The 15,723-nt window shown below is 41.5% G+C and overlaps 1 protein-coding gene across 1 annotated transcript; it reads right to left on the bottom strand.

Annotated features, from left to right (window-relative positions):
* Window positions 1-5,410: 5,410 nt before the first annotated feature.
* Window positions 5,411-15,291, bottom strand: LOC126998830 (cytochrome P450 3A41-like). Its single transcript, XM_050860965.1, has 7 exons — window positions 15,130-15,291; window positions 13,114-13,311; window positions 10,571-11,258; window positions 6,387-6,605; window positions 6,174-6,234; window positions 5,807-5,997; window positions 5,411-5,694 (listed from the first exon to the last, which is right to left on the bottom strand). The coding sequence occupies exons 2-7, from the start codon at window positions 13,291-13,293 to the stop codon at window positions 5,525-5,527; spliced, it is 1,509 nt and encodes a 502-aa protein (XP_050716922.1). The 5' UTR covers window positions 13,294-13,311; window positions 15,130-15,291; the 3' UTR covers window positions 5,411-5,524.
* Window positions 15,292-15,723: the final 432 nt, after the last annotated feature.

Genomic DNA, 15,723 nt, shown 5'->3' with positions numbered 1-15,723 from the left:
CATTATCTCGACTAGCGTCAGGATAATGTGGCATTTAATAAACAGGATCATCATGAAAACCCCCACCTGCGCCCTCCACCACAGCCCACAGGAATATGCCCACACAGAACCTCACCAATATTTGGTCACACAGTCTCAAGTATGTAATCTTCCTGTTCATATTCAAGAGGCACTTAAATTTCCTCCCAACGCAACGTTCGCAGCCTCCGCCTGATGGCTGCACTGTTTAATTCGGATGAGGAGGATGAGTTACCATTAAGGGGGTGTTGTAAAATCTCAAATCCCATGTTAAATTCCTGAAGTTTTAAGCGTATCTCCTCCCTTACTTACGGGCCGATTTCTTTCATTCAAAAAGCATTTTAATCAGGAAGGGTGGAAGATTAACGTTTGCTATCGGTAAGTTTTCTACAACAGTAAAAAAAATTTTTTTTTGTAAATTTCGATGGAAAAAAAATAAATTTGACAAATAGTTTTCAAAAATCAAAATCAACTTCAAACACAGTTCCGATATCAAACCCTATTCCTTAGACATACTTTCAAAAGCTGCAGTTGGAGATACGTGTATAACAAAAAGTGCAACGGAGGATATAATTTTTAAAGTGCAAAATCATGGTTTTGAGATATCAAGCGATGAAGTTGAAATATTTTTTGTGTTTTACCTATTCCAACTAGGGACTTGAAATCCACGTGATACGTACATTAGGATATGAAGAAAAAGCAGACATGGTTTCCTTAATTAACTTACTTTCGTTGGATGTGTACACAGGCTGTGTTGTTTACCCACTGTTACGTCTTTTTTACGGGGTCACAAATCCACGTACTCGATTTTGACCATAGTTCAAAGTAAAAAACGGTCTTCTACTGTGTAAAATTAATAAAATATAATTCAAAAGATATTTGAGGCGGATACATAGTGTTTTGTTGGATTTATGTAAAAAAAATATTATATATATCGATTTTCACAGATAAATACGTAAATATATTAGTGACTGCTAACATTTCCCATTTTCTTGACTAGTGGTGTGAGAGAGCCTAAGAGTACCATGACAGACCATGAAAAAAATCCTAAATTTAAAAAGGGGCGAAAACATGGTTGCAAGCCAGTGGCGCCGCGCGGAAGCTCATTGCAGGACGTTGCGTTGCATGTTGCATAGCACTGTATTATTTTTTCATCATATTCATTCATATCCCAAAAGAAAGAGGAAATTTCTTCAGGCCGACCATTCACAACCCCCCCTTAACGGAGACTGAACTGCGACGTGCCCTAGCTTGTACGTACAAACACCACTGCCCCCGGCGATGACGGTATTACTTACCAAGTGCTTCGTCTGCTTCAGAAAGTTCCTGGTAGCTCTCTATTAAAGCTCTTCAATCTTTGCTTCCTCCGAGGACATGTTCCCTTTGCCTGGACCTCCAGCTTAACTGTACAGTCGGGGCCGTTGTCCATCTAACACTTTTAGCTGAGCAGGAGGCATATTCCCACTTCCTGAGCCTTTCTCTTCTTGTCTGTCTCTTTCTTTCTGTATATATTTTTCATTCTTTCTCTCATTATTTATTTATTTTCTCCTTTCTTTCTTTCTTTTATTTTTCTTTCTCTTTCTCTTTCTTTCTTTTTCTTTCTTTCTTCCACTCTTTCTTTCTTTTTCTTTCTTTCTTCCACTCTTTCTCTCTTTTTCTTTCTTTCTTCCACTCTTTCTTTTTCTCTTCCTGTCTCTGTCTCTTTCTTTTTGTCAGAGGTGGGCGCGGTACAGAAAAATCAGTAGTGCGGTTGCGGTAGTGCGGTACTTTTTCCGGAGCTGTGCGGTTGTGGTAGTGCGGTCTCGTTTTTTTCTTTCCCAATGCGGTACGCGGTGTGCGATACTGCGGTAGCGGTAGTCAAAATAAAAAAAATACTTCAATGCCTATCCTGGCTATCCAAATAAAGGAAACATGCTTAAAATAGCACAATGAAAAATCGGCCGGCACAACGGACGGGTCCAGGGTTGAAATGGCCGACACCGCGCGGGTTAAAGAAGACTCGCAGTGGAGTAGTTTAGTCTGTCTATTTAGTATTTAATTTTGAACAATAACTGAAAAGTCAGAATGATTAAATAACTGATTCTGATGACTGATACCGATTGACTGATTGAGTCCAATAGGCGCACCTGACATCACCGTAGCCGATCCAGGATTCAGTACGTTTCCTAACTAGTAGGAGGTAACGTTATAATTGTATTTCGTAAAGAATCCTTATAACCAAAAACTAACTAAAATTATGGGTATTCTTTGTCTTGAACAGAACATTGAATAAACAACAGAACAATAATATGAAAATACGTATAGGCTATACGTATTTTCATATTATTGTTCTGTTGTTTATTCAATGTTCTGTTCAAGAAAAAGAATACCCATAATTTTAGTTAGTTTTTGGTTATAAGGATTCCACGGAGCTACAGCCTGGCTGTAGCTCCGTGGCCCGAGCCAGCCTACACACCATTTTGGGGGTATCAGATACCATAAATAGCATATTTTTACTGCGCAAACCAGGTGATGTCACTTATTGTGACTTCGTGAGCTTTCATATTTATCTATTTGTGTATATTTCATGGTGGCAAAACTTACATTACCAGTTTCATTTTTACTAGTGACACGAATATCTGACTGTTTTTCACAACAGAATTTCATTCAAACTAATGAATCAGACACAACAGAAATATTACCAGTGTGTGTATGAATGAATACAAAGATAAGCACATACTTTGACTTAACTCTAGGATGTCTCTGGCTAAGACTTCATTGTCATTCTATTACTAAATACATCTGTGCTGTTTATCTCTCACCTAACTCTACTAACTATGTAAAATTCTTTGACTATTTGAACTCTTAAAGTGAGCACATCTTGACTCACTCTCCCTTCGCTGAAATCTCCATCTTGGGAGATTTCAATGTTCACCACCAGCTTTGACTTTCATCCTCTTTCACTGACCAGCCTGGTGAACAAGCCTACAACTTTGCTCTCCTCAACGATCTAGAGCAGTTGGTTGAGCACCCTACTCGTATTCCCGACCGTCTTGGAGACAGGCCCAACATTCTAGACCTCTTCCTTACCTCTAATCCTTCTGTTTACTCTGTCAAACTGTTCTCTCCCTTGGGCTCCTCCGATCACAACCTTATTTCTGTATCCTGTCCTTTCACTCCTGTTCATCCTCTGGACCCACCGAAGAGGCGATACCTCTGGCATTTTGCCTCAGCTCGGTGGGACGATCTGAGGATGTACTTTTCCGATTGCCCGTGGAATGATTACTGCTTCCAGGAGAGAGACCCCTCTGTGTGTGCCCAGCGCATCACAGAGGTGATTGTCTCTGGAATGGAGGCATGCATTCCACGTTCTTTCTTTTCTCCTCATGCTAAAAAGCCTTGGTTTAATCATGCTTGTTCTCGTGCTATTAAAGACAGAGAGGCAGCTCACAAAAGGTTCCGGAGCCTTCGCACTCCTACTAACCATGAACTTTATATTTCAGCCCGGAATCGTGCCAAATCTATTCTCCGACTTATCAAAACCTCTTTTATCAATAGAAAATGTCAACACTTTGCTTTTTCTAATTCTTTCCGTGATTTCTGGCACCTAGCCAAAAATATCTCCAATTTCACTTCTTCCTCTTTCCCTCCTCTCCTTAACCCTGACGGCAGCGCTGCCGTCTCATCTGTCTCTAAGGCTGAACTCCACTCAAACTTTCTGTAAGAACTCCACCCTGAACGATTCTGGGCATAATCCTCCTACTCATCCCCCTTCTGACTTCTTTATGCCTATTATTAAGATTCTTCCTGATGATGTTTTCTATGCCTTCTCTGACCTCAACTCTCAGAAGGCTTATGGACCTGATGGAGTGCCTCCTATTATCCTTAAAAACTGTGCTTCCGTGCTGACACCCTGCCTGGTCAAACTCTTTCGTCTCTGCCTATCAACATCTACCTTTCCTTCCTGCTGGAAGTACGCCTTCGTACAGCCTGTGCCTAAGAAGGGTGACCGTTCCAATCCCTCAAACTACCGCCCTATAGCTTTACTTTCCTGTCTATCTAAAGCTTTTGAATCAATCCTTAACCGGAAGATTCAAAAGCACCTTTCCACTTCTAACCTTCTATCTGATCGCCAGTATGGGTTTCGCAAGGGGCGTTCTGCTGGCGATCTTCTTGCTCTCTTAACTGACTCTTGGTCATCCTCTCTTAGCCGTTTCGGTGAAACTTTCTCAGTTGCGCTAGACATATCGAAAGCCTTCGATAGAGTCTGGCACAAGTCTTTGCTTTCTAAACTGCCCTCTTTCGGATTCTATCCCTCTCTCTGTTCCTTTATCTACAGTTTCCTTTCCTGCCGTTCTATCTCTGCGGTGGTAGACGGTCACTGTTATTCCCCTAAACCTATCAACAGTGGTGTTCCACAGGGCTCTGTCCTATCGCCCACTCTCTTCCCGTTATTCATCAATGATCTCCTTTCCATAACAAACTGTCCTGTCCACTTATACGCCGACGACTCCACTCTGCATTATTCAACTTCTTTCAAGGAACATTCTGATGGAGAAAAAAGAATTTGTTCTCCTTTACGACTACCATCCAGACCCCTCAGAAAGCCTACCGGCGCTATAGGCGTACACGTAAAAAAAAAAAAGTAGGCGAGAGCGTTTCTCCTCGTATACATTGCCTGCTTCCTAAAACAGGCTTTCAGAGGAGACTGAAGAAGCAGGACAGGACAAATACTTTCTGGAAACTTTGGCTAATGCGGGAAAACTAATGCAGAATCTTTCTAGAATTTCATTAGGTCCTGATTCTTTTCAGCTGTTTCACTATTACCATACTTATCAATATCATTAGCTATTTCAGTCAAAATTCCCACTGCCTCTCTACTACGTTGCCGTTTCAACAACCTATTTGTGCTACCTGCACAGTTTTCCGGAAGTTCCGGCCGGAACCGAAACTAGAGAACATATTCAGTACTAAAATAAATAGTATATTATATATATATATATATATATATATATATATATATATATATATATATATATATATATATATATATATATATATATATAGTACTTTTCTAGTTCCGGTTCCAACCTGAATTCAGTCGGAATTTTAAAAGTTCAGGTCAGTTCTGGTTCCGGCCGGAACTTGATATACTGGTTCAGTGCATCCCAATATATATATATATATATATATATATATATATATATATATATATATATATATATATATATATATATATATATATATATATATATATATATATTCCACAGGTGTGTCATGGTGGCACATGTTACAAGATTAGTCATATATTTCGTGCATGCATTAATAGAACTTTGAGTAATGGAATGTATGGGCAGTAAACGGTTATAGTTAGGTGAAGTGATTGTGCGTATTGGTGAAAAACAACACAGGGTTCAGCATGATTCTTCATGAGCTTTTATTAGCCTTGCCGTAGTATATTTGAATAGGCCTAATGTGGTAGTAGTAGTGTTCCAACTGCTATCTGGCAAAATGCTCATGTTGTGATTTACTCTTCCTTGAGTGGCTTCAGCAGCAACTTTACTCCATCTTTTGGACGCAGTAGGCCTCCTGCACCTGTCACAACAAGGTCTTCGTGGCCCGGCGCCGGCTCCAGCTCGGCCTCCAGCAGCAACTTGGCCAGCGCCACCTTGGCCTCCATTAGGGCAAACCGCATGGCTGTAAGCACCAGAAGGAACACATTACTTGGTGTTCCTTAAAACTCAACAGTTATTTCGACAAGCAGATCTTTGGAACAAGTGATGATTAGCTTCTATTTAAGGGTCGTCACCTAAACAGTTCCTGGGCCCCATTCCGAAGGGGATGTGGGTGAAGGGCTGTATGTTGCTCTTGTTTTCAGGCAGGAAGCGATCTGGAATGAACGCATCGGGGTCTGGCCAGTAGCGGGAGTCGTGGTGGATGCCCCAGACTGGCACTTGCACCAGGTCACCGGGCTCGAGGGTCAGGTCAGTACCAGGCAACCTAGGGAGACCAATGATCCATTCAAAAGGTCTAATGGGAGACGGCGATAACTAGGCCGAGGACATGAAGAACTTAAGTAAAATAAATTATTAGTATTTATTCATCTTCGTTATCTGCAAACATGAAACTAGTGTGCTTTCGACCCATTCCCCTGTACTGGAGATTATCTTACGTACGTGTAAGTTTTGGTGCACGAACGTTCCAACCCTGTAGCCGGTGGGTAGAGACGAAGAGTTTCTGATAAAGAAAATTGAAATGAGTGACCGAGATTTCATTCATTATGAGCGTACCAGAAGACCATATCCTTTAAATCATAAGGTTCATTGCCTCTAGCCGAAATCAGCAACACCGGATGCATCAGATGATGAGAAAGAAACTAATGTGATTACCTTGTAGACAAGCGTCGAGCAGCTTGTTCTCCATGATGCCGTGGTAGGTGAGGTCGCCCTGCTCGGCCACGATCTGCCGCACCTCGTCTCGGAGGCGCTGCTGTTCGTCCTTGTTTTTAGCCAGCAGGAAGGAGGAAGAGGCCAACAAGGAGGCAGTGGTGTCGTAGCCGGCGATGATGAACAGCACGCATTGGGCCACAAGAGTCGTGTCGCTCAACACTGCATCAACAAAAAGTAATAGTAATGATGATTTCATAGATATATATCGAATGGCATCCTGTGCTGAGTTGCCTTTTTTTTTCACATCCCCGCCCGGAATCGTTACCAAAACCTCCTTTATCCATATTAAATGTCAACACCTTGCTTTCTCTAATTCTTCCAGAGACTTCTGGCACTTAGCCGAAAATATCTCCTCCAATTTCACTTTTCCTCTTTCCGGCCTCTTCTTAACCCAGACGGCAGCACTGCCGTCTCATCTATCTCTAAGGCTGAACTTTTCACTCAAACTTTCTGTAACAACTCCACTCTGGACGATTCTGGGTATATTCCTCCAACTCATCCCCCCCCCCCCCCCTCTGACTCCTTCATGCCTGTTATTAAGATTCTTAAGAATGATGTTTTCTATGCCCTCTGTGACTCTGTCATGATTTCATTATTCAGGGAGCAGCGAGCTTTTCAAATCATATTCGTTATTACTGCCAACGCTGAGCTATGTGTGGGATGCATGATCCACTATGACCAATTGCATGTGTTAGGTTATTAATAAATAACAATCCATAGCCGTTAGGGCGTTTTAGCGTATGTGTTGCACAGAAAACGAGATGCCGTATGGCGAGAGCTGGCATCTTGACGGCGTAGCCCGGCCTGAGCATTGTGGGACGGCCGCCATCTTCCAAGCATCTTCCGCCCAGACTCGGCCGCGAGCAGACGTCCCTACCTCCTGCCTCCCACACCACGTTTTCCATCGTGGGGTTTTCCTGCCGTCTAGTATCCACAATTCCAGAGTGATTGTATACTCAGGTCAAGGGAAGCCCGTGGGAGGAAGGAGGGCACGGCGTGTTGCAGCAAGGAACGAGAAGAGGACAGAAGGACTCCAAGGTTCCAGACACGAGGCAAATCAGGGTGTGGCTTCCCTCCTCTCCCCCTACAGCTAAGTAACCATTTGCTAGGATGTGTTAACGTAGATAACTAGGTTGCTGTGTGCTTGGTTTAATTAATTATTCTTAATTTCCAGCGAGTTTCTTTGTTGTTTTCAATAAACTTAAGAGCAGGTTTATCTGGTTTTTGCTTACCCTATGAGAGATGTGAGAAGTCAGATATTTAAATAAATAAGGACTAGAGGGGCTGTGAGTCTGATAACTCAGTTTTCAGTTATTTTATTTTTTATTTTTTATTGCTGAGAATTTACGGGATTTTCGGAAGTCCAGACCTTTCAAGAACCCCACACCCTCTCTGGCCTCAACTCTCAAAAGGCTTATGGACCTGATGGAGTGCCTCCTATTGTCCTTGAAAACTGTGCCTCCGTGCTGACACCCTGCCTGGTTAAACTCTTTCGTCTCTGCCTATCAACATCTACTTTTCCTTCCTGCTGGAAGTACGCCTTCGTACAGCCTGTGTCTAAAAAGGGTGACCGTTCCAATCCCTCAAACTACCGCCCTATAGCTCTACTCTCTTGTCTATCTAAAGCTTTTGAATCAATCCTTAATCGGAAGATTCAAAAGCACCTATCCACTTCAGACCTTCTATCTGATCGCCAGTATGGGTTCCGTAAGGGGCATTCTACTGGCGATCTTCTTGCTCTCTTAACTGGCTCTTGGTCATCCTATCTTAACCGTTTCGGTGAAACATTCTCAGTTGCGCTAGACATATCGAAAGCCTTCAATAGAGTCTGGCACAAATCTTTGCTTTCTAAACTGCCCTCTTTTGGATTATATCCCTCTCTCTGTTCCTTTATCTCCAGTTTCCTTTCCAGCCGTTCTATCTTTGCTGTGGTAGACGGTCACTGTTCTTCCCCTAAACCTACCAACAGTGGAGTTCCACAGGGCTCTATTCTATCACCCACTCTCTTCCTATTATTCATCAGTGATCTTCTTTCCATAACAAACTGTCCACTTATACGCTGATGACTCCTCTCTGCATTATTCAATTTCTTTCAACAGAAGACCCTCTCAACAGGAATTACATAACTCCAGGCTGGAGGCTGCAGATTGGGGTAAAAGGAACCTTGTGTCCTTCAATGCCTCAAAACCCCAATTTCTCCACCTATCAACTCGACACAATCTTCCAAACACCTATCCCCTATTCTTCGACAACACTCAGCTGTCACCATCTTCAACCCTAAACATCCTCGGTCTATCCTTAACTCAAAATCTTAACTGGAAACTTAACATCTCCTCTCTCATTAAATCAGCTTCCTCGAGGTTGGGCGTTCTGTATCGTCTCCGCCAGTTCTTCTCCCCCGCACAGTTGCCATCCATATACAGGGGCCTTGTCCGCCCTCGTATGGAGTATGCTTCTCACGTGTGGGGGGCTCCACTCACACAGCTCTCTTGGACAGAGTGGAGTCTAAGGCTCTTCGTCTCATCAGCTCTCCTCCTCTTACTGCTAGTCTTCTACCTCTTAAATTCCGCCACCATGTTGCCTCTCTTTCTGTCTTCTATCGTTATTTTCACGCTGACTGCTCTTCTGAACTTGCTAACTGCATGCCTCCCCCCTCCCGCGGCCAAGCTGCACACGACTTTCTACTAAAGCTCATCCCTTTACTGTCCAAATCCCTTACGCACGAGTTAACCAGCATCTTCACTCTTTCATCCCTCACGCTGGTAAACTCTGGAACAAACTTCCTTCTTCTGTATTTCCTCCTGTATACGACTTGAACTCTTTCAAGAGTAGGGTATCAGGACACCTCTCCTCCCGAAATTGACCCCTCTTTCGGCCACCTCTTTGGATTCTTTTTTAGGAGCAGCGAGTAGCGGGCTTTTTTTTTTATTACAGTTTCCTTTTCTGTGTGCCATTGAGCTGTCTCCTTTGTTGTAAAAAAAAATATAAATAAAAATAAAAAAATAAAAAAATAAAATACCGCCAGATGGTCAGCCCAAGACCGTCATGGCGTAGGTAATTTTTATAGTGGCGCCAATTATGCTTGCCTCATGCTGCCCCCCGGAACTCATTCTTGATTCACTGGACGGTTTCTTCTAGAGTCCGGGTTGATGGGTGGTCTTCTGTACAGCATGTGGGCCACTCGGCGGTGACTGAAAAATCCCACAGGTGGCAGCATGGGGATTCGAACAGACGTTGTCCATGGCGTGGTGAATGTGAGCCCAGCACGCTAACCACTCAGCCAAACTTTTTTGGTTGCGACCCTAAATACAGTCTTGACCTGGCCTGGTTACTCTAAATGGGTGAACAGGTATTTATTTGCAATTATTTGTATATGTTTTACTTTCAGATATCTATGATTTTATTCTTCGTCTCCTCGCTGTCTGCTCGGTGGACAAGAATTATTCGTATATGCTACTTGTATGACGTGCCGTACTGTATGTGTAGCCTATACGTGCTTTTTTACAAATCTACTTTTGTTAGTATACTTAGGAGAATCTTTGTGCTGTCCTACTGAATTGTAATTCAACTACATTATTAAAAAATCTGAATTTGACCTAACTGATTTTAAAAGCTCGGTCTTTATAGTATAATAGTTATAATTATGGCTTTTTTCCAAGACGCTCCAGCGTCCCCCAGCAACATTATCGCGACCCTCTTTTGGGTAGCGACCATGGGTTTGGGAACCACTGCTTTGAGTAACCTTATCCCAGTAGCTACTTCGAGGAACTTTCCATTGGCTACTTAGGGTCAGTCTTTGCCCAATAGATACATTAAGATAATCCTCGACTATCATTTATGTCGGAGTAGCCTAATTAAAGTGTCAAAGTATTTTTTTTCTAATAGCTATATTAAGGCAGCCTTTTCCTAATAGCTTCGTCGAGGCAACCTTTCTAAACGGCTACATCAAGGCAGCTTTTCTAAAAAGCTTCTTACAGAAACCCTTCTTGCACGTTACCTTGAGGCAACCTATTAATAACAGGTAGCAACTCAGCAGCAACTTTCTCACAAAAGCTTCTCACCGGGAAAGATAACAACCTTTATTTGCAGTTTGTCAGTGCCAATTACTTGTGACTATGGCTTACCGTGTTTACTGTCCGGATTGTCGGAGTCATTCAGTACCTCCAGCATCAGGTCCAGAAAGTCTCCGCGTTTCTGCCCCGCCCTCCTGGCTGCAATGGTCGCTTTCGCAGCGTTGATGAAGAAGTCTGTTTCCGGGGGATTTACGCTAATACCGAAGGTTCTTAAGATTTTAGGAGCAACTGCCAAGATAATAAATTTCAGAAATCTTACTCCTGTAAGATTGAAAAAGATTTCTGCCTTACGAGGGAATTCGGCTTTTTCATTCACCAGAGAATTGCATTCAAGACCAAACGCACAAGATGCAATTGTATCTATTGTGAATCGGCCAAAGTTTGTCTTCATGTCCACGTGAGGCTGTTTGGTTGCTTGGTTCATCGAAAACTTGACCAGAGCATCGGCCTTCTCGCACACCATAGGGTACATACTTTTCATCTTGCCTGAGGTGAAGGTGGGAGACATGATGGCCCGCAGACCCTTCCACTGGGGACCTGTCTTTACTGACAGCATCTCCATCATCATTTTATCTCTTTCATGGCCACCACTATCGAAACTTAATTGTCTTCTGTCAGTGAAGTGATCAAAGTCTTTAACAAGAATGTGCTTTAACATTTCAATATCCCAGACCATCAAGACAGGCTTGAAAAGCTCATACAGGCCACACATTGACGGGTCCCTGAACCTGTTGCGCAACTGAAAAGAAAAAGCGAGTCAGCATTTTAACAATTATTTTATTGATTTGTAAATTATACTGAAAAAAATATATGAAAACAAAATGTAAAACTTCACTCTTTAACAAAAGGCGCACCGAGGGTGGACTTGGAAATCTCCTTTGGAGTAATAAGTATATTGACTATTTCCTCACAAACAGGCAGAACCTAATACAATTTGTAAGTCCTCCATAACGTAAATGTTAGTTGTCACTACAGAATAGTTCAATTAGAAATCATGATCAATCTGAGAAGGCAGAAATGTCTTTGTAAGAAAGTAACTAACAAATATCATGAGCTTACATAATAGAAAGCCCGAATTCCTATAAATAGTAATCACCAAGACATACGCTATCTTTAAAAACAAAAAAAATCTTGATATTAAAGTAATTAACGAAAACTCAACAACAATTTTGAAAGAAACTGCACTTCCAGCAGGATGTAAAGCAAGAAAACAAAATCACTGTAAAGTCTATTCAGAAACTAAACTGCTAATGGATAAACGCAAACAACATGAAGAGCACAATCAGCTGAAGATAAAATAGCAGCAGAACTTATAAAAACTATAGACTACATGAGAAGAAAAACAAGTAGACATGGCAAAGTTCAGCACGATCATAATCAACGAAGCGCTAATTTCAGATTCTAGTGTAAAACCAGTTAAGAAATAATTCACTATAGGGAAGAAGCAGATCTGGGACATAATAAAACCAAAAGGTCAACTCACGTACGACAGGAACGAACTAATACAGGTCGTTGGATAGTTTTATGGTGAACTATAGCCGACAGGGTTCAGGCCCCGAATAAAGCAGGAGTGGATATCACAGATTTTCCAGCAAAAATTAAAGGTGAAATTAAAGGAGCACAGGAAGTATGAAAAGCGGAAAAGCTCCCGGGGAAGGTGTAGGATGCCATATATAGTAAACCAGGAAAAAAAAGGGAAATGCAGTCATGATCATGTGACCAAAATAACTTATCGTCCTATCACCATACTGTCATTTATCTACAAATTTACAAAAATAATCACAAACAAAATTCAGAGAGGCTGGCTTCTAAGCAGCCTAGCATTCTGGTTTTCGAAATAGGTTTTCAACCATGCACCTCACGCAGACAGTAAACCAAGCACTAAAGCACAGCGGACTTCTTCTGTATTTCCTCCTGCCTACGACTTGAACTCTTTCAAGAGAAGGGTATCAGGACACCTCTCCTCCCGAAATTGACCTCTCTTTCGGCTACCTCTTTGGATTCTTTTTGTGAGCAGCGTGTAACGGGCTTTTTATTTTATTTTATTATTATTTTGTGCCTTTTTTATATATATATATATATATATATATATATATATATATATATATATATATATATATATATATATATATATATATATATATATATATATATATATATATATATATATATATATATATATATATATATATATATATATATATATATATATATATATATATATATATATATATATATATATATATATATATATATATATATATATATATATATATATATATATATATATATATATATATATATATATATATATATATATATATATATATATATATATATATATATATATATATATATATATATATATATATATATATATATATATATATATATATATATATATATATATATATATATATATATATATATATATATACATATATATATATATATATATATATATATATATATATATATATATATATATATATATATATATATATATATATATATTCACACGCCTTACAATGTAACATGGAAGTTATACTAATAAGCAATTAGGCACTGAGTTGTCATGGTAATAATAATCTTGCCTCAGTCTGGAACTCCCACGGCTTCTTGTTTATGAACATCGATTTGTGAAGATGTCCGATGAAGGGCAGGGCTGGCGGGGAGGCCACGCCCCTTGAGGCCCAGTAGCTGAAACGCCACCTGGAGTAGAGCCACGCCAGCACCGCCACCGTCGCCAGCAGCAGCCATGTTTCCACGCCCATCGTGCCGCGCCGTCACTCCTGCCGAACCAAAAGGTGTTATCTTTAATTTTTTTCTATGTCTCAGTCACTGTGTTGCCTTGCTCCTTGTGTTTCTTGCCAATTAGGTTTGTAGCAGATTAATAACACTAGAGTTTTCAGACGTAAATATACGAACATTGAAAATATTTCATATTTCCATACTGAAACTGTACCTGAAGTTGAGTAAGTAAGGGACGATTTTCTTAAGAGTAAGTAGACCATATTCATGTAAATTTACACTAAGGCTAGTGTCATACATTCAAGATCTTGACTCCCGATGTCAGGCCACACCGACGATAATGGAAATTTCAAAGCAATCGGTGCCCTCCCCGACGTACATCATTCACACACCCGTCAGCAATAAACCACGACCCTTGGATATCCATATCAACAACGTCCCAACAACGTCGTTTCGACGTGGTCTATATACGATAGTCGTAACGTAGTCTGGCAGCACATATTCTAACGTCGGGAGTCAAGATGGTGAATGTGTGACGGAAGCCTAATCATGAGAAATAAACTACAATTGAAGTTATAAAAAATGAACACTACATATGGGTGAGTAATGCAATAGTAAATCTAAAATGTTCAACTTGGATTTGATTTCCTGGCGGAGTGGAGACAGATGAAAGGCCTGCTGACGCAGCCGTGGGTCCCGCTTCCCGGGGCTTGTAACCAAAGACCAAGGTAAATGATAATAGTTTCTGATTAGTTGTAACCCACGGGCTCCAGATGAGATTCAAATTGGAATTAATGATTCATAACATACATTCATGTGTAATCATCAGTATGAGAAGCTACCAAAAGAAAACAAATAAATTTTAGCTGTAAATAGAAGCTCCGCCTCTGCTTCTGCGAAGGGACCCGCCCCAAGGTCATGTCTGAGAACGATTATGCCTCTGTCTAAAATTCACGCGACCATACTCATATTCTGCTACCTTACCTTTCATGTCAGCTGTACCTCTGGATCAAAAGCATTCTGAAGTGTAGTGTAGTAATATTCGCACTCCAGCCAAGAAGTGCGACTGGCATTTCCTGAACGTGCAGTAATTAATGTTTGCACTCAGCCAGGAAATGCCAGTTGCACAAGACGGCTCAGATTTCACCACTGAGCGACAGGCTGCGTCCACAACTATGCAGGCTTTACTCATGGCCCCGTTCCACTGTGCCGACTCTGGGCCACGACAACCCAGCGGCTTTTCCATTTGACAAATTGGTTCCCACACTCCAAGAAGGGGGGGGGGGTGAGGTTTTATTGGGGTCTTGGTGTCTTGCCGACTGTCTGGCCCTGGGACATTCGGCCAACTAGTTGTCAGCATGTCGTTCTAACCCTCACGACTCCAGACTCCCGTCACGACGTCGGCCCAGTATTCGGCAACAGTCTCAAGACCTTTCAAGACATGCCCGACCCTTTCACATCAACACCCAAGACCTCGTGTACCCTAGAGTCGTAGGTAGTCGTGGCCAAGGGTCGGCACAGTGTGAACGGGGCTTTACCGTAAGTCCTGTGCGTGGCTGGACAGACTCCTTCACACTGCTGTACTTGAGGCAGTCACCTCTCTCACTCTCTTTAAGACAAGTTAAATCAATCTGCCACGAGAGCATTACGGAGTTGATAAATTGATAAATTTAATTAAACTTATATGAAGAATGATCCATCAGAGCTCATTTAAATTAATCTCTCATGCAATGTACAGCAATAATCAGTCTCATCTTTCTCCTCTGAGAAATGGGCAAAACACATTCCCAGGTGTTTGTTCAGCCTCGCGTGTGCTAGACATATTTCGATACTCAAATGTTAAATTGTTGTCAACTTACTTGAGAAAACGAGGAGAAAAGGAAAATGTTTTCAGCGTTGCTTGCCACGAACCGCCTGAGTGCCACCACACCCCACACTCACTCACCTCCCAAGTAAGACTGTGGGAGTGCGGGGCCAGGGGGCCTGCGGGCTTCCCTGTAACTGATGCTGAAGGTGGGGTGGGGGTGGGGGGGGGGTAGATTGCTCTTCGTTTAACGGGTACGTGACATTACGAGCAAGGGGCTACCGTGTGCCTAATAGGAGAACGAACAGGAAATAAGGACGGTCGGGTAGCTTTGATAGTTGGCAGTTTGAGCGGATGATGCATATTCTGATTATCCATGTTTGTCTCTATACTTCCTCTCTTGGCCAAAATCTGATCCTTATGGGATTAATTAAGTGGCAGTGTGTGGCATCTTAGTGATTTGTTTATCCGGTTTTCACCAGAATCATTTTGCTTGGGATCACTCATTTATCTTATTTAGTCACCCTACTGGTAGCTAAGTATCTGTCTTCCTGTACCACACATGTCACGTGACTCGTACTGATATTTTCTGTCCTTCAATAGTGAGTTGTCGTTTGATAGGTTGTTTGATTTGAAATTTCATCTGTCA

Source organism: Eriocheir sinensis, chromosome 15 (assembly GCF_024679095.1).
Source record: "Eriocheir sinensis breed Jianghai 21 chromosome 15, ASM2467909v1, whole genome shotgun sequence".
Taxonomy (NCBI): domain Eukaryota; kingdom Metazoa; phylum Arthropoda; class Malacostraca; order Decapoda; family Varunidae; genus Eriocheir; species Eriocheir sinensis.
The sequence above is the reverse complement of the archived record's forward strand: the minus strand, read 5'-3'. Positions and strand labels throughout refer to the sequence as shown.

Bases quoted from the DNA above. Each gene is read 5' to 3' on its own strand.
- LOC126998830 (XM_050860965.1), bottom strand. From the start codon at position 13,293: ATGGGCGTGGAAACATGGCTGCTGCTGGCGACGGTGGCGGTGCTGGCG. The intron at 6,606-10,570 runs GTAAGCCATAGT...TTGTTGATGCAG, and splicing joins CAATCCGGACAGTAAACACG to TGTTGAGCGACACGACTCTT. The intron at 5,998-6,173 runs GTACGTAAGATA...TGGTCTCCCTAG, and splicing joins TCGTGCACCAAAACTTACAC to GTTGCCTGGTACTGACCTGA.